At 34.8% G+C, this 25450-nt stretch overlaps 1 protein-coding gene across 2 annotated transcripts; it reads left to right on the forward strand.

Annotated features, from left to right (window-relative positions):
* Nucleotides 1-20173: 20173 nt before the first annotated feature.
* Nucleotides 20174-22023, forward strand: LOC141391348 (uncharacterized). 2 transcript variants are annotated; one of them, XM_073964255.1, is made up of 3 exons: nt 20174-20222; nt 20292-20636; nt 21663-22023. In XM_073964255.1, the coding sequence occupies exons 2-3, from the start codon at nt 20318-20320 to the stop codon at nt 21854-21856; spliced, it is 513 nt and encodes a 170-aa protein (XP_073820356.1). In that variant the 5' UTR covers nt 20174-20222; nt 20292-20317; the 3' UTR covers nt 21857-22023. The 2 variants fall into 2 exon arrangements, with proteins under 2 accessions (XP_073820356.1, XP_073820355.1); XM_073964254.1 differs by having other exon boundaries at nt 20181-20636.
* Nucleotides 22024-25450: the final 3427 nt, after the last annotated feature.

Consider the following 25450-nt stretch of genomic DNA (forward strand, 5'->3'; position numbering starts at 1 on the left):
GTGTAAAACAAGAACACAAAGAACTTTATTATATAAACACAAATTAAAAAAATGTTCCATTAAATTCAATCACATTTGAGCTTACTTCCTCCGTTCTCGATTCAATCCAAGTGCATCTGATTTTCTTTCATCATCCTAAAGTTTTTTTATGTTGCCTTCCCATCACTAGTTCAGCTTTCAACATGGACTCCAACTCCACTCCATTAAAAATGTCCGTCTCGTGAATTACCTCAAAAATGTTCGCAACTTAAGTTGTTATTTCTCTATTTTATAACAAATTATTCGAAATGTATACACTCTTGTTTATCTTTTGAAGAAATGTGCAGGGATCAACCAACTGTTTTTTCTGTAGGGATCTCTACAGCAACTGTTTATAAAATGTATCTAACTGAGTGCATTTTTCATAACTCTGTTGGACTACATCGAAAGATGTTGTGAAATCATAACTCCAATTGCACAACTTCCAAAATTTTTTGGTGGGTAAAGTCAAAAATGCAAAATAAAAAAGGAATTGCCGGTACGAGCAACTTTTTTCCACTTCCATAAAACTTAAGACATCATAAAACAGTTGCAATTTTGGTAGTTTATGACAAAAAAGCAGGGATGATAGTATGGTGTTTTCGTGCGTTGTTTAGAATAAATGACGCAGCTATCGTCATTTATTTTTGTATAGTAAATGACGCAAAATGTTGCCTGTTTTACCAAATAAATGACGAAACAGCCCTAAAACCTGTTTTTCGTTCTAATGTAAAAATCACATTACATTAAGGCCTGCGTACATAAGCTGCCTTGCCTGCTTACCTTGCTTACTTCTGATAAAAGAATAAAAAAGAAAAGGGCAACCCAGTTCGAAATTTCCTCGGCCTTCTTTATTCTTTTATTTTTTGTACAAGTTCCGATACAGGCGTATGGACTTGTAGGGGTTCTAAATCTACAGAGTAGTTTTAGAGCCGAAATTAATTGTTGCCCAAAGACGAACAACAACACTTTTATCAATAAAGACAACACAACAAGTATTCAGGCGATACTTACGTGTTGCTATTAGGAAACTGGTGGTGTAGGTTAAATGAAACACTAAGTTTACTAGACGCAGGCGGTCTGAACTTTGGTTTTATTTATTTTTATAATTCTTTTGCGGCAAAGTTGCTGCTTCTGCTCAAAGCTTTACAGATGATTATAGATTGTTTTGACAGAATGATTTGACGTTTGAGTAGTCCTTTTTGACATAGTATCTGGCGCCGATAATTACAGATAGTCGAGGTTTTGGCAGGTATCGATATCGCCTTGCTATTGACTCCAAACCTCGACATGCTCCCCCTCTTGCACGGGTGCAATATTTGGTAGCCGAAATCCTCGTTTTTGTAATGGGAGTTAGGCAACAAGAGTAGCATGTGATTGTTGCATTTGCCGAAAAAATTTTCCATTGATGATAATTTTGTTGATGTGGTTGCTGAATGGTTCTCTCGTACACCCTATAAGAGATGCCATGATGGACAGGATTCGTGTTTGATCTTTAGACGACAACAGCCAATGTTTCCAAAGTATAGCCAATTTTGATATATTGCTCCTGGGTTCCATATCTTTATATGCCTCTGAAATAACATTGAAGCAGAAAAAAGAGCACCATACTCCATATGGTACACATTTTAATACATATTTGCTAAACCAAATGTTTTATTACGTTTTTTGGCTGAAGCGAAATCATTTGCCAATGGGCTCTTGAAAGTATTTCTTTCATTTCAATTTTCACCTCTAGTGGTCATAATTTTCATTTTTCTAATCAACTTTTATTTCTGTGTTTTGTAAACCAAAGATTTTTTTTTTTTTTAGCTTTTCTGGCTAAAGCGAAACCATTTTTTGTTTTAAGCAATCAATTCTCAACCTCTTGTAGTTATTTCCATAATTGGATCATTTACTAAAAAAATTTCTTGGCATTTTTTATTGAAATTTTAATGAGGCACCTCTAGTGGCTCATGAAAGAATTTGTTTTATATGTTGAAATTCCTTTGAAATTACCACCTTGTTCTTTTCATTTTTTATATTATTTTTATTTTTTTTTTTTTTAATCTTTTTATCTGATCTTCGATCTTTTTTTTTATTGGGCATTTTTATCTTGTTTGATAGCCACCTCTAGTGGATATTAAGTATATTTATTTACTTTGCAGGCACCTCTAGTACTTGCATCTTCAGAGTAGAAGCATTATTATATGATCTACGAATTTCAATTTTCACTTCTAGTGACATAAACTCTTCAAATTTCTTCTCATTACATGGGTGATTTGCCAATACCTAACCACCAGTTAATGTATCAACGACTCTAGATCCGTTTTGAACGTTTTGAATCATTGTTGCCACAAGGGACAAAATCTTTCATATACACTCTTCATCTCTATCTATATTCTTCATCATTTGTGCACTTACTGGTGCAATCGCTAATGAACATACCATATTTGGCTTCTATACACTACATCCTTTTCGACATCACTTTTATCATTTTGTTACAATTTTTTATACACAAGTTCCAATACAGTCGAAAGGACTTGTTCGCATCGTATCTATCTTTTCCGTAATAACATATTGTTACATTTTCTCTTGTTCACTTTTACATTTGTTTCAAAGTTGTTGTTATTGTTAATTAAAGGACCATAAATATACCATCCGAAGATGGAATTTTGAGCTATCATGCTCCCAAGTACATTCCTTTTAGTTCCATTTAATATAATGGATGGTATCAAATCACTGCCGATTAATATATCAACTTGATCCGACTTTAGAAATCCTGGGTCAGCAAGTTGTAAGTTGTCAACTTCTCTCATATTTAACATATTATGTGACTTAGTTGGAATTGAACTAGTCACATTTTGCATTACTATGACATTTGCTTTTATATTGTAGTTACCCATATTTCCACACAAAGTAATGTTACACATTTCATTACTATGTGCAACCATAGACCCAGTAAGTCCACTTATATTAACATTAGATTCTACTGTTCTAATACCGATTCGTTTCACTATTTTGTCTGTTATAAAAGATCGTTTAGATCCTGTATCAATTAAAGCTCTTACAGTGAAAGTTTTTCCGGCGTGTTTGATTTTTACAAGCGCCGTTGGTAACAAAACATCATCATCACTAATTGATAAATGCGTTTCTACATTAGAGCTTTGGGCGGCATTATCGGAAGTACAAGGCATGTCATCTGTCGTGACATGTGATACTATTTGCATACTTGCCTCCGATCGAGGACTTTGAGAACCACGCGTTGGTGAGTTCGTACTCGTTGGAAATTGTGGCACATTCCCAATATGCAACTTTGTATGATGCTTCTTCTTGCAATATAAGCATCTATGCATACTAAAACATTCTTGTGTTACATGTCCACTTTTAAGACAATTATTACACAAACAATTCTCACGTGAAAATTCAATTCTTTCATTCACTGACATATTATTAAATCTCACACAGTTCTTTAGTATGTGGTTTTTACCACACATGACACATCCATTAGATAGTGTCGTATGCGCATTTTGATGCGCTGTAAATTCGTATTCATTGGTCGGAGGTACTTGTCTTCTCAGACTATCGATTCGCTCAAGAACTCGATGCCTGTTTCTTAGGAAATCTTCCATTTGAGACCATTTGGGTAGCTCTGAATGTGATTCGAGCGATTGTTCCCAAAGGGTCAAAGTCTCAATCGGAAGTTTGGTTGAACACAAATAAATTAATATCGGATCCCACTGATCCACTTTTATATTGTGTGCCTTCAAAATAGCTAGACAGTCGCTAACTGTGGATTGAATTCTCTTTATATCTTCACTAGATTCAACCTTTGCTGGCGAAAGATTGAATAAAATTTTCAATTGGTTATCTACCAGAACTCTCAAATTCTCGTATCGCACAGACAATGCTTCCCATGCTAACGAAAAATTTTGATCACATAAAGGGTACCGATCTACAATTCTTCCAGCTTCGCCCTTGGTTTTATTTTTCAAATAATATAGTTTTTGGGCAGAAGTGAGTCTGGGATGATTACCATATATGGCCGTAAACATATCTCTAAATGTTGGCCATTCTTCATAACTTCCGTAGAAGTCTTGAGTGTCACAAGGTGGCACTTTAATACAAATTTCCGACATATCAAAAGCAGCTGAGCTGTGAAATAGTGACGGATTTGTAACTTCGCCTCTAGCGGTATTATTTTGATTTTTGTCTTTTCTATTTTTCAATATTTCTAATAAATTGGCCTTTGTCGTTTGATACATGTCTCTGACGGACTCAAACATCTTTTTGGCTTTCAATTTATATTTTTTATCTTCCTCATCTTCTGTTTCTACAAAAAAGACATATTCAAATGCACTGCGTACGTTGTGCCAATCTTCATCAATTGATTCTAACTTCGTTTCTATCAAAGAATCAGAAAGATCTTTCTCTGGAGTTTTTCCCAGTTTTTTGCACGTTTGAATAAGGCTGTCGGTTTCGTATTCAAATTTAGCACATGTCATTGAATCCATATTGATATTATAAATTTATGCGTTTTTATGTTATTATTTTTATGTAAATTATATATCGTTATTATTTATCTTTTTAAATTTTATTTCTTATTATTTTATAATTTTTTATTATTTATATTATACTACCAAACTATAACTATCACTTTATTTATTTGTAAATAAAATGTAATTATTTCGGAAATTGATTTGTGTTTGCAGTATAATTTTCGTATTCTCAATAAAAATTTAAATTATAAATTTTTATGAAAAAATTATATTATATTTTTTAATTATTTGTAAATTTTATGTTATTTATTAATTTATTTATTGTATTTTATTAAATTATTATTATTTTTTATTGAAATTATTATCGTTTTTATTATTATTTCGAATTCAATAATTTATGCTACGTTTTATACGTTACGGTCTACAACCTTACGTTACGTTACACTAATTCACCAAGGTTTGTGTCCACACTAAATGATCAATAGTCGATATGGCAACAGTTGACTATTGACAAATCGATCAAGCACAACAATAAACAGATGGCAATATTCGTTTATATGTTGTAAATTACAAATGAAAGCAAACAAAAAACAAATGAAGCAAAATGATGTGAAAAAGTGATGAGTGAAAATGATAATTGTTTTATTAGAAAAAATGATGTTAGTGTATGTGTTTTATTTGATAAATACACGCAAAATCTCTAATTCTCTCTTTCTATTCTAATTTCCACTCGGTATTTCTTGATAGTGTATTGTGTACAACAATAATGCAAAGGGCCGCCACATTCAAACACTGAATATGGGCAGAAAATTTTAGATTTTTTTCATACAAATTTAAAAAAATTTTGTGTTCTTAGCAAATCAGCCGATTCGTTTTTAAAGGCTTCGAAGGACCATGTACAAGTTCCGATACAGGCGTATGGACTTGTAGGGGTTCTAAATCTACAGAGTAGTTTTAGAGCCGAAATTAATTGTTGCCCAAAGACGAACAACAACACTTTTATCAATAAAGACAACACAACAAGTATTCAGGCGATACTTACGTGTTGCTATTAGGAAACTGGTGGTGTAGGTTAAATGAAACACTAAGTTTACTAGACGCAGGCGGTCTGAACTTTGGTTTTATTTATTTTTATAATTCTTTTGCGGCAAAGTTGCTGCTTCTGCTCAAAGCTTTACAGATGATTATAGATTGTTTTGACAGAATGATTTGACGTTTGAGTAGTCCTTTTTGACATAGTATCTGGCGCCGATAATTACAGATAGTCGAGGTTTTGGCAGGTATCGATATCGCCTTGCTATTGACTCCAAACCTCGACATTTTTATTATGTCAAAAATGAAGAAGGAAAGCAAGGCAATCAGGCAGAGCAGCATATGTACGCAGGCCTTTAAGGCCTGCGTACATAAGCTGCTTTGCCTGATTGCCTTGCTTACCTGCTTCATTTCAGACGTAATAAAAATAATAGAATAAAGACGAAATTTTGAGCTGGGTTGCCATCAGTTGGGAAATTGGGTCGGCCTTCTTTGTTCTTTTATTTTTTATTGAAGCAGCAAAGCAAGGCAATCAGGCAAAGCAGCTTATGTACGCAGGCCTTTAGAGTTTTTTTTGCCGGGTTTACACACTTCATGACGATTTATTTCGCCATGTCGATGGTCAGACTAGCAAGGTTTCTTGAAACCAATTTCGTTAAAGTTTGTTTTCAAGTTTCGTTAGTATCAACACACGTTAATGTGAAATTTAAGATTTTTGCGTGTCCTCTTTATTTTACCATTCGTGTTTGTTGTGTTTCTCACACCAATAAAAACAAAACAAACATAAATAAACTAAAAACACAAAATAATTAACAATAATTAAATTAAAATTAACAGTTAAATTTTCACTATTTCATTAATTAAAAATTTTTATGAGGCATAAATTGGTGTGTAGGGGCAGTTCTTATGGTGTAGTTGAATATGTATTTTGTGAGGTGAATGTGAACAACAATGTAGTGCTCTTTGGTGTGGTATATCTACCACATGGTGATATCGCGTCAATGGAAGAAGAAATTTCTGATATAGTTGTAAGATACCCCAATGTTGTTATTATGGGTGATTTTAACAATAACATGTTTGATTTGTCACGGAGTTTTGTTGTAAGGAATATTTGTAGTAGAATGAATTTATCTGTTGTTCACAATTCTATGCCCACGCATATTGATGTTTCACATGGATCTACCTCGTTGTTGGATTGTTTCTTTGTGTCTTGTCCGAATTTGATTGCTTGTTCAAATCAATTTGCATGTCCTGGTATTTCGGATCATTCGTTTATTTTTCTGTCGGTTAGTATGCACTGTCGTCTGGTTAAGCAGTTTTATGGCAGAGCAGCATATGTACGCAGGCCTTTAAGGCCTGCGTACATAAGCTGCTTTGCCTGATTGCCTTGCTTACCTGCTTCATTTCAGACGTAATAAAAATAATAGAATAAAGACGAAATTTTGAGCTGGGTTGCCATCAGTTGGGAAATTGGGTCGGCCTTCTTTGTTCTTTTATTTTTTATTGAAGCAGCAAAGCAAGGCAATCAGGCAAAGCAGCTTATGTACGCAGGCCTTTATATGCCATTTAGATATGACACCATTAGCCGGATTTAGCGCATTATCAGGTTTTATTTGCTAAATCCAGCCAAAATCTACCAGATTTCCCATACAAAAATAAATCCTCCTATTGAGTGGATTTGTTTTAAATCTGACATAAATCCTCGTATACAACTCTGTTTTTTGTAACATGTTGCTAGAAAATACAAAAAGTTGCAAGCTGGCACAAGAAACAAGGTAGATGCATCGGTGAATTACTACACTAAAAATAATTTAAAATGTAAAAATTTGTAAACAAGGAGGAAAAATTAAATTTGTTTTGATGTACAAAGTTGATTTTAATCAACCAAGACTAATATTTATGATGTCTAAACGATAAAATAATTCGTTTATTTATTTTAGATGGGTAAACTGCGATAAAATAATTGTTTATTTGCTCTTTAGTTAGCATTAGTAGCATAATGTGCTAACATTTTCAGTATTAAACAATACATTTGTAATTTGACGTATGTTTTTTGAGACGAATTCAATTTACAAAAAAATTCTTTTGACGTTTCACATTCTTTCAGATGGGCTGATGCATCTACCTTGATAATTGTGCTATGAACAAAAATCAGCTGACTGCCATTTAAATCCTCCAAAATGTATATCTAAATGCAATGAGATTTGTACTGGATTTATTAAATCCAGTCGAGGATTTATGGCTAGTCTAAATGAGCTATTAGAGTTTTTTTTGCCGGGTTTACACACTTCATGACGATTTATTTCGCCATGTCGATGGTCAGACTAGCAAGGTTTCTTGAAACCAATTTCGTTAAAGTTTGTTTTCAAGTTTCGTTAGTATCAACACACGTTAATGTGAAATTTAAGATTTTTGCGTGTCCTCTTTATTTTACCATTCGTGTTTGTTGTGTTTCTCACACCAATAAAAACAAAACAAACATAAATAAACTAAAAACACAAAATAATTAACAATAATTAAATTAAAATTAACAGTTAAATTTTCACTATTTCATTAATTAAAAATTTTTATGAGGCATAAATTGGTGTGTAGGGGCAGTTCTTATGGTGTAGTTGAATATGTATTTGTGAGGTGAATGTGAACAACAATGTAGTGCTCTTTGGTGTGGTATATCTACCACATGGTGATATCGCGTCAATGGAAGAAGAAATTTCTGATATAGTTGTAAGATACCCCAATGTTGTTATTATGGGTGATTTTAACAATAACATGTTTGATTTGTCACGGAGTTTTGTTGTAAGGAATATTTGTAGTAGAATGAATTTATCTGTTGTTCACAATTCTATGCCCACGCATATTGATGTTTCACATGGATCTACCTCGTTGTTGGATTGTTTCTTTGTGTCTTGTCCGAATTTGATTGCTTGTTCAAATCAATTTGCATGTCCTGGTATTTCGGATCATTCGTTTATTTTTCTGTCGGTTAGTATGCACTGTCGTCTGGTTAAGCAGTTTTATGAATATGCGGACTATGACGCTGTTGATTTGTTGGCTCTCGCGGATGCATTTGCTATGTGTGGTTTAGATGGTGTGTATGATGTGGCTGATGTTGATATTCAAGTTGATGTACTTAACCGTGGTTTACGTTATATGCATAGTGTTGTCCCGGTTAAAAAGCGGTTCTGTAGAGTCAATCATGATGATTGGTTTAAATCTCCAGACATACGTTATCATCTGTCTGTTAGAGATATAGCCTACAGTGCATATCTTCGTGACAAGAATATTGTTAATTGGAAGAATTACTGTAGATGTCGAAATCGGGCTAAGAAAGTTATCAGGAGACTTAAATTTATAGCGCATGGTGACATGTTTGCGAATAAAACGTCTAAAGATATTTGGTCATCTTGAATAAGAGTGGTTTGGGAGATGAGGATAGTGAAGTTGATTGTGTAGATGTTGAACAGTTGAATTATAATTTTGTGTCTAATCAAACGGTGAATGAATTTTATATTTCTTGTATTCCTGATAGTGTTTATGATGGTTTTTCGTTTCGTGCTGTTGATTTGGCTGAAATTGTAAATGCGTTTTATAAGATTAAATCTAAAGCAGTTGGTTATGATGGTTTTCAGCTTAAATTTCTGAGACTTGTGTTCCCTTTAATTGGACGTCATTTGGTGTATATTGTTAATACGATGTTAACTGTGTCTACGTTCCCCGCAGGTTGGAAAATTTCTAAAGTAGTGCCTATACGGAAAAGTAATGATTCTCGGGATTATAGACCTATATCAATTATGCCGATAATCTCAAAGATGGTTGAGCATATATTGAAAGATCAAATGCTGAGTTACATCAATGAGCTATCACTGTTGCATGATAGCCAGTATGGATTTAGATGTAACCGTAGTACAACGTCCCTCCTTGTTGGATTGACTGACAATGTGAGGAAGACTGTTGGTGGGGGTGGTTGTTGTGTTCTGTTGTCTTTGGACCTTGAAAAGGCCTTTGACAAAATTAATCACTTCATTTTGATTAAGAAGTTGCATCGTTTTTTTAATTTTTCGTCTTCAGCGTGTAAGCTTATCTTTTCGTATTTGTTCCGGAGGTTGCAATATGTGAGTTGTAAAAATTGTGTTTCGAGTATGCGACCTGTGAGTAGTGGTGTGCCCCAAGGTTCTGTCCTTGGGCCTTTGTTGTTTATAATGTATATTAATGATTTGTTTGGTTGTATTAATAGTAGAAATTGTATGTCATTTGCCTTTGCTGATGATATACAGGTTTTGTTTAAAGGGGAATATGTTTTTATGGATGTTTTGCAGTCTTCTATTGATTTTAATATTAATATGTTAGTCACGTGGTTGTCCAACAATGGGCTCTCAATAAATACTAATAAGACTAAGGCTATGTTTTTTGGCAACTTCCAAGTCCCTCCTTGCATGGTAGAACAAATACAAGGTAAAGTTAATACTACAACAAATACAACCCGAACAACAACCACAAAGGAATTTGTTTTTGTTTGTAAACCTTAGTGTCAACGTAAATGTAAACAAAACAAGGAAATGTCTATAAATTATTGGAATTTAAAAAACTTATAATTTTTCACATTTGATTGAATATTTTGGAAAACATGAATGAAAACTCGTTAGATTTTCAATTTGAATGTTTCCATATCATTCCACTAAATGCATAATTTCTCGCAGAAAGTAGAATACTTGCAAAAATGTTTCGGGTCGCTGGTAATTCATTGAAAAAAGAGAAGATGTTTCAATCATTTGCTTTTGAAAACAAAAAAGCACATGTTTATTAGGGCTTTATTCTTTTCAAGTTTAACAAAATACCACACATATTAACAAATATTGTACCGCCTCTATAAGCGGTGTTTTAGTGTGCGGCATGTCGTTCGGACCTGGAGGAGGTTACATGTCAATGATATGAAGCCGTCTTTATGGGAAATAGTTTTTTTTTCTGATGAATAAATTTGTTCTTCAAAAATATATATCCCTAATATACATCGAACATAGAAATAAATACCATGGTTTAATAAGAAAGGTTAGCCAAAGCTTTATGTCAATTTAAATTTTTTCATTCGAGTATGCCTAAAACTTCAAAACAATATAAACAAACTGTGTATGTGTGTGTGGTGTTTGAATAATATGCCAAACAATTTTAAAAACAATCGAATTCAATGATTTTTAAAATTGTTTTTAGACCATTTGTATGGAAGAAATTGGTGAGTTTATCATATTCACAACTCGATTATGTGGAGAAAACTGAACTCTTCATTAATTTTTCGCGTTTTTATAAAATACCCAAAAAATACATTGTAAACAAACCTACTTGTTGCTTTTATTTTGAAGTTTTAGGAATTCAAGAAAAACAAGGGTTCTATAGATTTTTTTCATTTAAATCTACCTCTTTACTTATACCATGATAAATACATAAAATGTCGAATGGAATTTGACACTAACACTACAACCCAGTTCAGTCAGCTGGGTATTGCTGCTACCTTTTCTTGTTCTACCATGCCTCCTTGTTGGATTGACTGACAATGTGAGGAAGACTGTTGGTGGGGGTGGTTGTTGTGTTCTGTTGTCTTTGGACCTTGAAAAGGCCTTTGACAAAATTAATCACTTCATTTTGATTAAGAAGTTGCATCGTTTTTTTAATTTTTCGTCTTCAGCGTGTAAGCTTATCTTTTCGTATTTGTTCCGGAGGTTGCAATATGTGAGTTGTAAAAATTGTGTTTCGAGTATGCTACCTGTGAGTAGTGGTGTGCCCCAAGGTTCTGTCCTTGGGCCTTTGTTGTTTATAATGTATATTAATGATTTGTTTGGTTGTATTAATAGTAGAAATTGTATGTCATTTGCCTTTGCTGATGATATACAGGTTTTGTTTAAAGGGGAATATGTTTTTATGGATGTTTTGCAGTCTTCTATTGATTTTAATATTAATATGTTAGTCACGTGGTTGTCCAACAATGGGCTCTCAATAAATACTAATAAGACTAAGGCTATGTTTTTTGGCAACTTCCAAGAGAGTTCTATAAATGTTTCCATTTATAGGGAGTCTATAGATGTTGTAAGCTCGATGAAGTGTCTTGGTTTGTTGCTTGATAGTGGTTTGGAGTTTGATCTGCATGTTAATTGTTTAGTTTCCAAGGTAAACTTTATTTTAAGAAAGTTGTACTGTTTGGATATTGTCCTACCTAAGAAAATTAGGATACAGGTAGTACATGCATTGATAATGCCGCATTTTTTGTATTGTATTGAGGTTGTTGGTGGAAGTTGTGGCTACGTTTTGCGTAAACTTAAGCTATTGTTTAATAGGGTCATGCGCTATGTTTTCGTGCTTAAACGTCGTGATCATATTTCTTCGTATGTAGAAGAATTTCTTGGTAGTTCGTTTGATGCTTTTCTGAATATTAGGTGCATGTTGTTTTTCTTTAAGGTGACGTAGGGGATGGAAGATACCAAGGAACGGTCCTGACCGGTTTTAACATGGCAAAGCCCAGGATTTATCTTGGTCCCTCTTTCATCCCAAGTGGACACTGACCTCCCCGTGGTGTCACCTGGGGAACTGCCTTTAACACCCGTTAAAGGTAGTGAGCTAACATGTGCCGCGCGTTCACCCATAAGAACGTTAAAAACTTGGGTTTGGGCGTCGGGTTAGTAACCCTCCCCTAGAAAAAACAGCCTACTATGAAAAAACGAAAGAAAAGAAAAACAAACCCCTCTAAAGTTGACGAACCCCGCAAACGTTTTAAGGACCATGATCTGCGAATCTGCACCTGGAATGTTCGCACTCTTTATAGAGAAGGTGCAGTCTTCGCATTGGCAGACGTACTTGAAAAGTACAAGACCGATATTACTGCCATACAGGAAATACGATGGATTGGGAAAGGCGTCACAACAACACCTAAAGGTGACGCACTGTATTATAGCTGCCATGACGTAAAGCATGAGTTTGGTTGTGGATTCGTAGTTAGTCGGAGACTAAAACATCTTGTATCCAGCTTCACTCCAGTGAATGAAAGACTTGCTGCAATTCGAATAAAAGCTAAATTCTTCAACATCAGCTTTATTTGCGCTCATGCTCCCACTGAAGAAAAGGATGAACAGACCAAAGATATATTTTACGAGCGCTTAGAAGAAACATATGACCGTTGCCCTGCCCATGACATTAAAATCATTCTAGGCGATTTTAATGCCAAAATTGGAAAGGAGAATATCTTTGGCCCAACAGTCGGGAAATTCAGTCTCCACAGTGAAACATCTGACAATGGTATGAGACTGATAGACTTTGCAGCTGCAAAAAACATGGTAGTTAGCAGTACCAGATTTAATCATCTCGATATTCATAAGGGCACCTGGCTGTCTCCAGATCAGAAAACAAGAAACCAAATTGATCATGTTGTGATAGATGGAAGACATTCATCGAGCGTGTTGGATGTACGATCGTTCCGAGGCGCAAACATTGATTCGGACCACTACCTTGTTGCAGCAAAGGTACGCACCCGCTTAAACGTAGCAAACAAAGTACGAACAGACACAACACGAAAGTTAGACATCGGTAAGCTGCAATCACAACAGATAGCCACAGCATATTCCACTCAACTAGCCCAATTGCTTAATCAAAGCCCTCCTCATCCCGATAACATATCAGCGCAATGGCAAAGCATTGCCCACTCCATGCAAACAGCCGCAAAATCCATACTTGGATACCAGAGACCTCCACCAAGGAATCCATGGTATGATGAGGAGTGTCGTGCTGCCACCGAAGAGAAAAATGCGGCATATAAGGCTACTTTACAATCCGTAGCAACGCGTAGCGCACGAGAGAGATACAGGGAGAAAAGGAGAGAGGAGAAACGTCTTTTCCGCAGGAAAAAGAGAGAGATGGAAAAGCGGGAGTGTGAAAAAATCGAGATGTACAGGAGCCAGAATGAAGTCCGAAAATTCTACCAAAGAGTCAAGCATCAAACTGATGGCTTTGGTACAGGCACATCCTCCTGTAGAGACCAGCAAGGTAATTTGGTAACTGATACAGATAGTGTACTCAGGATATGGAAAGAACATTTTTCAAATCTGTTGGTATCCAATAGCAGCGAAGACGACGAAGATACCACAGTCCCAATCCCAGAAGATGGTATTGAATGTATACCGCCCAGCCAAGATGAGGTAAAGACAGCAATAAATCGGCTGAAGAATAATAAGGCAGCAGGGGCCGATGGCTTACCAGCCGAGCTGTTCAAAACCGGAGGCGACACGCTGATAAGGTGTATTCATCAGCTAGTTAGCACCATCTGGCAGGAAGAACGAGTACCCGACGATTGGAACCTGAGTATCCTGTGCCCCGTCCACAAGAAGGGAGATAAGACTGTATGCTCTAACTATAGGGGCATAAGTCTACTCCCTATTGCCTACAAGATCGTGTCAGGGATACTGTGCGAACGACTAAAGCCAATGGTCAACGAGATTATTGGACCATACCAATGCGGCTTTAGACCTGGCAAGTCCACCATTGACCAGATATTTACCCTGCGGCAAATCCTGGAGAAGACCCAAGAGATGCAGATCGACACCTACCACCTTTTTGTCGATTATAAAGCAGCCTTCGACAGTCCGCTGCGCTCAAAGGTATTCCAAACCATGTCTGAATTTGGTATTCCCGCAAAGCTCATCCGGCTTTGTAAAATGACTTTAACTGACACGAGGTCCTCAGTTAAAATAGGAAAGAACCTCTCCGAAGAGTTTGGTACCAAAAGAGGTTTCAGACAAGGAGACAGCCTTTCGTGTGACCTCTTCAACATCCTGCTAGAAAAGGTTATACGAGAGGCAAACGTCAAAAGAAGTGGCACAATCTACACCAATAGTCACATGTTACTTGCTTATGCTGATGATATAGACATCATGGGTCGATCAGTAAAAGAAGTAACTGATGCCTTTATAAAAGTCGAAGGAGAATCTGCTAAAGTGGGTCTGGCGGTAAACGGTGAGAAGACCAAGTTGATGGTGTCGACGCGCAATGCGTCCATTGAGCTCGGACCGACTGTGGAAGTTGGTTCCTATAATATTGAGGTAGTAAAAGACTTCGTCTACCTCGGCACCTCCGTCAACACAACAAACGACATCAGTTGTGAAATAAAAAGAAGAATTGTATTGGCCAACAGATGCTACTTTGGATTAAGTAAGCAGTTTAAAAACAAAGCCACATCTCGTCAAACAAAAATAACGCTCTACAAAACACTGATACTACCCGTGCTGATGTATGGCTCCGAAGCCTGGGTACTTGCGCAAGCAGACATGGCAGTGCTTGGTGTGTTTGAGAGAAAAATTCTTCGAAAGATCTACGGACCAATCTGCGTTGACGGTGAATATCGACGTCGCATGAACCACGAGCTGTATCTGCTATACAACGACATCAATATTGTTAAACGTATCGAGATGCAGCGATTGCGTTGGCTAGGCCATATCAAAAGAATGAGCGATGATGAACCCACTAAAAAGGCGTATGAATACATGCCACATGGCGGTGCACGCAGAATTGGCAGGCCAAGGAATAGATGGCGCAAACAAGTGGATGATGAGATGACAAGGCGCGGTATTCCAGAGAGCAAAGCAACAAATAGAGAGGAATGGAGATCTCTTCTTAGTTCGGCCTATAGAACAAATGTTCTGTAATGGGCCAGCTAAGTAAGTAAGTAGATACAAATCAAAGCCCCTTCCTCTGTTTTAGAGTTATTTGTTTTTAGTAGATCGGAGAGGAATAAACAAATTCATATACCGCGTTTGACCCCTTTTTTGGAAAAATCCTTTTTGGTACGGGTTGCCCGTGTGTTCAATGGTTTACCGCAAGATCTTAAGACATTCAGTGGCTCCTTAATCTGTTATAAAAGGAAGTTATTTGAATATTTCAATCGGAGTGATTTTGAAGATTAATAATTTTTCGACTAGTACAAATTTTTGTTATGATTGTTTATGTTCCTTATTTTTAATATTGCTTAGCTGATTTACTAAACAGATCTTCATATTTTCTTTAATTACATCCTGTTAATGAATTTTAAGACTATTAAATGTAATGTATTGTTAGTTTTAAGCTTTTGGATTAGTGTATGTTTTGTAGCTTTTGGAACCGCTCTTGGCCCTATGGGCTAGGTTCCCATTTATGAAAATAAATTGAATTGAATTGAAATCTTTTTATGCTTTGTTTTGTTGTTTACGTTTACTTGTGAAAATAAAAATGAAAGAAACTGGAAGAAAAAGCTTGCAACGAATAACAAGAAGAGTCAACACAACAAACACAGAAAACCATGTACGTGGGTTTCACTACTTCATACACCTCGCCTATAAACTTAACGTCTCCATGTTGAAATCGTGCTAGTCTGACCATTGGAACTTGAAACCCAAACCCACTGGGTTAATCCGGTTAATAGCCCGTTTAGACTATACCCTTATACGATGATTAAGGGTATTATAGCACGGTTACACTACAGTTTTTTGCCGGGTTAACCCACTTCATGAGGGTTTATTGCTTAATCTGGTCAAATGTGACCAGATTTGTCATACAAAAATTAAATCCTCACGACTGGGTTTATTTTAAATCCGGCACAAATCCACCAAAACTACAGTGTTGTATTCGGTATTTGTGCAAAAAAATCCAACTCTACTCAAAAAGTACCAAATGTTGCAACTGTGTTTGCAACAGAGTTTGCCGTGTTTTACACGTTTACGATTGGTCGCATGAGATTTTATGGAGTTAATAAATCTAAAGTGATTTGAAAATCATAAAATTATTTATTTTTTTACATTAGATACTTTTTTAACAAAAAGTACGCTTGATACCATGATACAAAAATGTATTCCTGTGTGTAAAATATGCCAATATGAGCAAAGAGAGGACGATATCTCATACGAGAAATTGTAAAAGTGTAAAACACGACTTTATTAGTTATTTTGTATGTATACGTAAACAAACATCAGCTGACAGTTTATATCTTCGAAAAGCTGCTAAGTGTAACCAGCAAAGATTAACCCACTGGATCTATTAAACCCAGTGGGTTAACCTTCAATAGTGTAACCGGGGTATTATCTCGATTTAAGTGCTTAATCCACCCAAATCCACCCTGATTTACCATACAAAATTAAATCAACTCAAAACTTGGATTTGTTTTAAATCAAATGTTAAATCGAAATATTTTGATATACAACACTGCTTTTTGCTCCTAAAAATGCAACTATTGCGGTCTGTACCAATATTGGCAACTATGTTCATGTGTCGTTTATTTACTAGGGTTATGACTTTATGACCTTTCTTCTCAAAAATGATTTCCTGTAGCGAGAGTGAATGAAATTTTGCCTATTAATGCCAAAAATAACGTTCATTCCATTTAATTATTAAAAAAGGTCACGCACAAACCACTTTAACATTTTTTTTTTTGAAAATACTATGAAATGAAAAAAAATTGCTCCAAAATTTTTTCCTGTTGCACGAATAAATGGCATTTTATTGATTAATGACTAAAATAATTTTTATTCCATTTAAATATTGAAAAAGGTCCCGTGGAATAAAGCTATATATGATATAAAATTATATATATGTAATATTATGACGATAAAATTAGTGAGAAACAAAAGCTTATGTCATTCTGGATATGTCGTGTGGTATTAACGATTGTTTTGAGTTATTTATGTGCTTAAGGTGACTCCAAAATTTTTTCCAAAAAGCTCATCTATAAAAACTTTAAAAGCTTTTTGTGAGTGAGCTTTTTTCTATCGAATCACCTTGTAATTAAGATTTTATCTAATCTTATGCAAAAGCTCATCCAAATATGATACAAGGATATGAGGTTGTAAAAAAGTCGTAACCCTATTATTTACATTTTTCAAATAAATGTAAACACAAACACACAAAAACAAACAGAAGCGGAAAAATAGAAAAAAATATTAAATAAAAATAAAATGGATGTAGCTTTAATTTAACATAAATTGTAAACAAAATATTTAATAGCAATTTGTCAGATTATTTTTTGCAGTATTCCATTCCATTTTTAATTTTCAAGCAATTCTTTTTGCAAATTCGCCTATGTATACGTAAACAAAGATCAGCTGACTGACATCTTATATCATTTTAGACTAGTCTAAACAACTAGGATTTGAAAGTTGGATTTAGAAATCGAGTCGATTTAAAATGACTAGTCTAAATGGGCTATAAGTGTAACCGGGGTATTATATGCTGTTTATATTATAGCTTTTCGCGGGTTAACCTTCATTACCGGGATTTAAAACACGGTTACACTTGAGCTTTTTGCCGGGTTAAACCACTTTATGAGGATTTATTTGACATTTGCGCTATGGAACATTTGAAACCCAAACCCATGGTTTAATAAGAAAGGTTAGCTAATGATTTGTGTCAATTTAATTTTTTTTTTTTTGAAACTTCAAAACAATATACACAATCTGTATACATATGTGTGTTCAGTTTGAATAATATGCCAAACAATTTTAAAAACAATCGAATTCAATTATTTTTAAAATTGTTTTTAGAGCATTAGTATGAAAGAAATTCTTCCGTTTTGCATTGGAACAAACATTTACAGCCTGTTTCTGTATATCGAAAGAAGAATATGTGCGAAAGAAACACGTCCAAACTCTTGTGTTTTGTTTCAAATTTGTTTTTTGTTTTGAAGCAAAAGCAAATGTAAAACTATTTCGAAAACTAAAGTTGGGGCGTGTTTCAATCGCACACATTCTTCTTTCGACATACAGAAACTGGCTGTTAATCATATCCACAACTCGATTATGTGGAGAAACCTTGATACTTCATTCAATTTTCCCGTTTTTTATAAAATGCTCAAAAAAGGTATTGTAAACAAACGCACCTGTTGTTTTTGTGTTTACTAATTTTGAAGTTTTAGGAATTCGGGAAAAACAAGGGTTCTATAGATACTTTTCATTTAAATCTACCTCTTTACCATGGTACAATAATACAGGTAGCATTATCATGCCAGCTGATGGTAACATAATGTGTCAACTGCATTGAATTGATGTCAAATTTTGACACCTTATGTTACCAACAATTGCCGATGCGGCTACCTGTGTATTTGTACCATGCTCTTTACTTATAGCCCAAACCCACTGGGTTAATCCGGTTAAGTGTAACCCAGGTATTATACGAGTCTTCTTCTTGACAATCGAAAATGAAGAAAAATGATAGCGCACAATCACGAAAGACTCTCATCAAAGACATATGGTCTGTTCCTTTACTTTTAAAAGTGGTAACTGTGGCAGAAAATGGTAAAAGTGGTGAACTGTTCTCATATAAATTGTATGCTTTTAAAAGTAATAGCTATATTACATTACGTGTATTTCATGTGTATGTTTTGAATTTTTTGTCCTCGTGTAATTCTTTGTGTGTGCGAAAAATGACGTTTTACATATGATTTATAATTTTTGCTATTACACCAGTATATGTTTTTTTATGTGACATAACCTATAAATGTAAACAAATCCTTTATCAAATCGATTTATTTAAGTTTCTTTAAGAAATTATTTCTTTCATCAAATTTTGCAAATTTCTGCTTTCATCAAAACAAACAAATCAGCTGTTTTCTATTTATTGTACATACAAAAATAGGAAGGGCTCTAAAACGAAAAAGTTACACATGGGTTCACACATCATTTTGATAGATGAAATTTTTTATATGGATCACACTATGTGTACAACATGTAGATGTAAAAAATGCAAAACATACACATGAAATACACGTAATGTAATATAGCTATAAGGGAACACTTTGCGGGTAAAAAGTGGTAAAAACTGGTAACCTCTGGCACGTAAAGGAACACGACTATAAATACAACTAAGACATGACAAAATGCATGCAACAAAAAAATGTTTACGAAACTTTGTATAGAAAGACGGCTTTCACACAGTGTCGTTTTGACGACACCATTTCACAGTTTCCGTTTTGATGTTTATTCGTAGATGTTGTCAGGGTGGGAAAATGTAGTGAAGAAAACGTACGAAAAAGTACTGTTGATGTAAATTCATACACAAAATAATTATTTTATTGCACTCATTTTTTATGTTTCTTACCTGCAATGATGTTTTATAATCAGAATCAATATATATACATATTTTGTAATCTCTATTTCAACATATTTCATTAAAATATTTTTGTACATTCGGTACATAAATAGTACGCTTAGGTAAATTTGTACGATTGGCACAAAAATCCCGCAAAAATGCAACCCTGCTTACAAAAAAATACGAATGAAGCGAAAACGGAGAGCAAGAAATGACGTCGTCTCCGTGACGAAAGTACACTGTGTGAAAGCCGACAAACATTACCCTTAACAGGTTGCAGTTAATTCAAAATCGCAACCAAGGAGGAACATTTCATGTAATGGTATCAGAAACGAAATTTATGAATTCAAGGATCTATTCAAGAATAATTCTATGTCAATTGGATCGGTAAATTCGGTTAAATACGCAAAAATGTATAAAAGAAAAAAATGTTATATCACCATATCGTGATATAACATTATGTTAAATTCAAAAGCCATTCACTGAAGAATGATAGCAAAAAATGTCTTATCTTGTTGTATTTATGTCTTTGCTCTCATTCTCTTGATAAGTAATTGGTATTCGTTGTCTGTGTTGTCTGTACGTCACACGAATTTTAGCGCCGAGAAATAAGTAAACATTTACCTTCATTTAAAATTTTTTCCAAATTAATACAATAAATTACAATTGCAATTATGCCAGCTATTGCAAAATCCAAAGAAATTCCTATGGATACGACGAACGGCAAGTCTTTGAAAGACAAGAATATAAAAGATAAGAAGCCAGTAACACTATTCAACAAAGTTGAACGTTTTAACGAAAAGGAATGCAAAGCTTCACCTGTGGCATCACGCACTAGACAAGGATGTCGAAACAAATATGCCCAAGAAGCAGTTGAGCAGATGCCGCCACCACCACCACCTCCAGTCATAAAAGAACCAGAGTTGACATTCGAAATGTTACACGAAGATGACTCCACCGATGATGAATCCTTCGATGAGAATACCGTTTTCAAAAAACGTCCCCCTCCACCATCATGGAGTTTTGGTATGTGCCTTAGAAAAAATGTACAGTAAACAGTATTTTATGGGCCGATTCCGTACAGCGAGGCGAGTCATGTCGCGTCGTCTATCGTCTCTGTGACAAAATTTAAAAAATGCACTACGTACAGCGATAGAAAATAATCGTCGATAACAAGTTATTTTTATTTTTTTTTTATTCGTTAGTAAAAATGTATGGCGACAGCTAATTTGTTGTCGCCGGAAAATGAACATTTCGGCGACAAAATTTGACGACGTCAGGCGATATTGCCATACGGAATCGAAAAATTGCATTTGGCAACGCGACACGACTCGCCTCGCTGTACGGAATCGGCCCATTAGTCTTCGCTGGAAAAAGTTTTTACCGGTCAATTCCATACAATATGGCTGACTTCCGAAACGCCATAAAACTGCGTTGTTTCAATAATTGCTCATGCTTTGGAAAATTATTTGTACATTTAAACCGTTGCAAAATCTACCTAATGCATCAGTTTTCTACCTGATGCTTATTTTGTGTGTATTCTGCGTTTTAATTCTGGGCATAAGTTGAATTTCGTTGGATTCGGCGGATCGATGATAAAAAAATTCGATTTAAAGGAAATTTTTCTTCGGGTTAGCCGAGATTTGCTCCTGTCCATAGGAGAAAGTCTTAAATACCCGGTCGAAGGCCGGCTATATATGAAAACATTTGGATTTAAACTAAACTTATCGTGAAAACCAAGGGATTTTTTGAACTTTCGGAGCCTATATCTCGGGAAGTACGGACTTCCTGCCCATGATATATTGGCGTGATCATCGCTGCAAGCCCTATCTGTGGTAAAATTTTCAGGTCGATCCGAATCCAGTCCAAACATTCAACCTGCTCCTTATTCTGTATCACAGCGGTATGTGATGGAATTTCGGTGCTTCGGTATTAGAATTGCATTAGTGTGTTTATATGTTTTGAAAATCAGATGTATATACTACAACCACGTCTATAAATTAGACGGTCCTGAATCTTTTTTTTTTTAATGTGAATTCTTGTATATTTTAGCTCATAACCGCAAATCATTTGTTTTGAAGCAAGAATTTACGCCATCTGATTACGTTGATTGCTTTTTCTCAGTTCAACCTATGACACCAGATCTAAGAGAGATGTTCCCGAACATACATGCCCGTCATTTGAAACGAAGATCCAGTGCCTTTTGGTCTACACCACCTCGATACTCGGAATTACCTAGATACTAGAAGAAACATGGAAATGCCTTGCCAATATAGCGTTTAAGATCTTTACTTCATTTGTGTTAAGTTTATTGTTAGTAATTACTGATTTTTGTCATTAATAGCTTAATTTTTATGCCCATATTACTCTTTTTATATAATTTATAAATATATTGTCCTATTATGAAACACAATGCCAGCTTGTATTTTTAACTAAGATGCTTGCATTATAATTTTACAAATTTCCTTCTAGTGATTTGGAGTTGACTTCCCTAGACATATACATCACTTCAATTCCCTTTACATGGTCCTTTGTTTTGGAGGCCCTTAATTGCGATACTCTCTGAGAGTTTGTCTTCATAAGTTCGCATCTTCTTAGAGACTTTAAGGATTACTTATTTAGTTGGCCTTATACCTACAGGACATTTGTATTATAAGTCGGCCCGTATCTATACACCTTTTTAGCAGGTTCATCATTCTTATACCCCGGTTACACTTAACCGGATTAACCCAGTTGGTTTGGGTTTCAAATGCCAATTCCATAGCGCAAACCTCAAATAAATCCTTATGAAGTGGGTTAACGCGGCAAAAACACTAGTGTAACCGTACTATTATGACATGGCTAGCCAACGCAATCGTATCCCGATACGTTTTACTATTCTGAAGTTTGTTGTATAACCGTACACTTCGCGGTTCATGTGAAGCACAATGGTTCAGGTTTCGATTTTCTTGGCCACACCCGCATTTTTGTCGTCACCGATTGTTAATTCCTATATGGGACTCGATAGTAAACATATTAAAGCTATGGAAACCAAAATATTGGGTCCTAATATTGGAAGGTGTGGCATGCTCCTATAGACGACCTTTTTCCTTGTTTGGGAAAATTTGTCATTTTTGTAAATTTCTGGAGAAATAGCTACAGTGACTGTCACTGAAAATGATGCAACCTGAAATAAAAAAAATTTAAACGTTGATAACATGGAAACGAGTGGAGATTTTCAACAATTTAAAAAACAATTTTGTAGGCTGAAAAGTTGTCTTTAAGATGGCATACAAAAATATTCCGTTTACAGTACCGTTGTACACGTTTTTGCCGAAAAAAAAGGCATTTTTAAATTGATCAACGAAAATGATGCACCACAATAATCGATTAATAATTTCCAAATTTTTTGCTTTTTATGCCATTTTAGTAATCAGTATGGTGGGGTAATTAGTACCCTATCGTTTTCAGTTGTTTTGTCATTGATTCCGACAGAAAGAATGATGTTCGTAATTAGTCCCAATTTACATTAGGCGAGTTTACTTGCGGCAATTGTCAGTTTGTGGGTGAGAGAGGGTGTTGAGAGGCAAAGGGTTACCATATACCTCACCTCTCTCTCCATCAAACTGACAATTGCCGCAAGTAAACTCGCCTAATGTAAATTGGGACTATGTGTCCCTTTATAGGCAATTTGTCTTCCAACAAATGACTATGAAAAATCTTTAATGGTTATGTCTAGAGTACGTACAAACTATGTATTGATGGGAAGTCCTGGGGGGTTACTCTGTATTCCGATGCGAAAGCAAATGCGATGCGAAAGTTAAATGCTTTAAGAGTACAATTTGGTACTCTGTATCCCAAACGCAAACGCTTTCGCAAAATAAACTGAAAATATGGCAACGCTGGCTGCACAATGTAAACAATAACGAAGAATAAGAAAAAGAAATGTCAAAAAATTGTAAACATGGTTTAACAAGAAAGGTTAGCCAAAGCTTCATGTCAATTTAAATTTTTTCATTCGAGTATGCCTAAAACTTCAAAACAATATAAACAAACTGTGTATGTGTGTATGGTGTTTGAATAATATGCCAAACAATTTTAAAAACAATCGAATTCAATGATTTTTAAAATTGTTCTTAGACCATTTGTATGGAAGCAATTGGTGAGATTTGCATTGAAACAATCAGTTTATCATATTCGCGACTCGATTATGTGGAGAAAACTTAACCCTTCATTCATTTTTCGCGTTTTTTATAAAATGCTCAAAAAAAATCATTGTAAACAAACCCACTTGTTGCTTTTATTTTGAAGTTTTAGGAATTCAAGAAAAACAAGGGTTCTATAGATTTTTTTCATTTAAAGCTACCTCTTTACTTATACCATGATTGTAAATAAAAACATTTTAAAAACATTTTTGTTCGGTACGTGCGTTTTTAAAACTTGCTATACGTTTATAACAAAAAAAAAAAAAAAAAAAAAAAATAATTAAAAATAAAGATGCGGTTATGTACATTTAGACAACTAATGTATTGCAAATTGTTCGTTTGTAGCAACAAATTATGTAAAAGCTATTACGATTTCTTGTGCAAATCTCTTGCTATTGGTCCTCAAAACAATATTCCATTTAACTATACAAAGTGTTTTTACGATTTATAAAAAATACAGTGAAAAATAAGCATTGACTACTACTTTGGGTGACAAATAAAGAATTTGGATCAAGTGTCGTTTAGAAGCACCTCTTGGATTGGTCTGAAATTTTTACCATAGCTAGCCCTTGGTACCCTGATTATAACGATATTTAATTTTCCAGAGCTTAGTCTATACTTCCCGAGATATGGGTCTTAACATTTTTACTTCTATCACCATTATTACTAAAACCTATGAAATATTAGACTCGACGAAAGGAACTTTCCAATGCCGCAAATAATTAATAATTGTAATTTGATTTTTTTAATAATAATTTATTAAATTATTATACGTCAACATTTTAGCAACATTTCCCTAAAAGAATAAACAATTCTGACATAAATACACGCATTTAATTATGCTAACTCCCATGATTCGTTTCCTTTGCGTTTGATATTTTGTTAACGCAAGATATTTGCGCTTATCGCACGAGTTCGACATACGCTTTCGTATTACAGAGTGCGGTGATACCAGATTTGCGAAAATTAGATGCGAAAGGAGATGCGAAAACGCATTAGAGAGTACGAATTACTGGATTCGGTACAATTTTTCTTACGCATCGCGATACAGAGTAACCCCCCTGGGGTTCAATTCTGTTTCTATGAAAATGTGAAATGAAAACTTTTATAAAGGAGAAAACTGTCAAATGAAAAGAAAAATTTAAAGGAAATATTTTTCATTGCAAATTTTCATAGAACAAGAATCCAGCCCCTGTATTAGCCAGGCTTGCCCTTTATTATACTAGTGTTTAACGGCGTTGCCCTGATAGAAGTAAACATCAGGGGGTTTACTCTGTATTGCGATGCGAAAGCAAATGCGATGCGAAAGTTTAATGCGTTAAGCATGGTACAATCAAGTAGAGGTAGGCCAGGTATGAAAATCACTGAGAAGTGCCACCCTGCAGCCATGGCTTAAAACGTCAAATGGCATGGTACAATAATAATGGTAGATGTACCTGCATAGCTATCCCGTATTACAAAAACATATGGAACTTAAAGCTTCACTTTTTATATGTTAAAAGTGCCATATACTGTAAAAACATTTCTTTAGCTAGTCTCCAGAATATTCTTGTTGGAAAAGTGTTCCAAAAATAGCAAAAGTTCTTCCAAAACTTATGACAGTGAAAAAATGCCATTCACTTATTTTCTACTTGACAAGTTTGGCTAATCTGACAT

Source organism: Musca autumnalis, unplaced genomic scaffold (genome assembly GCF_047663935.1).
Source record: "Musca autumnalis isolate F117 unplaced genomic scaffold, ASM4766393v1 scaffold_1, whole genome shotgun sequence".
Taxonomy (NCBI): domain Eukaryota; kingdom Metazoa; phylum Arthropoda; class Insecta; order Diptera; family Muscidae; genus Musca; species Musca autumnalis.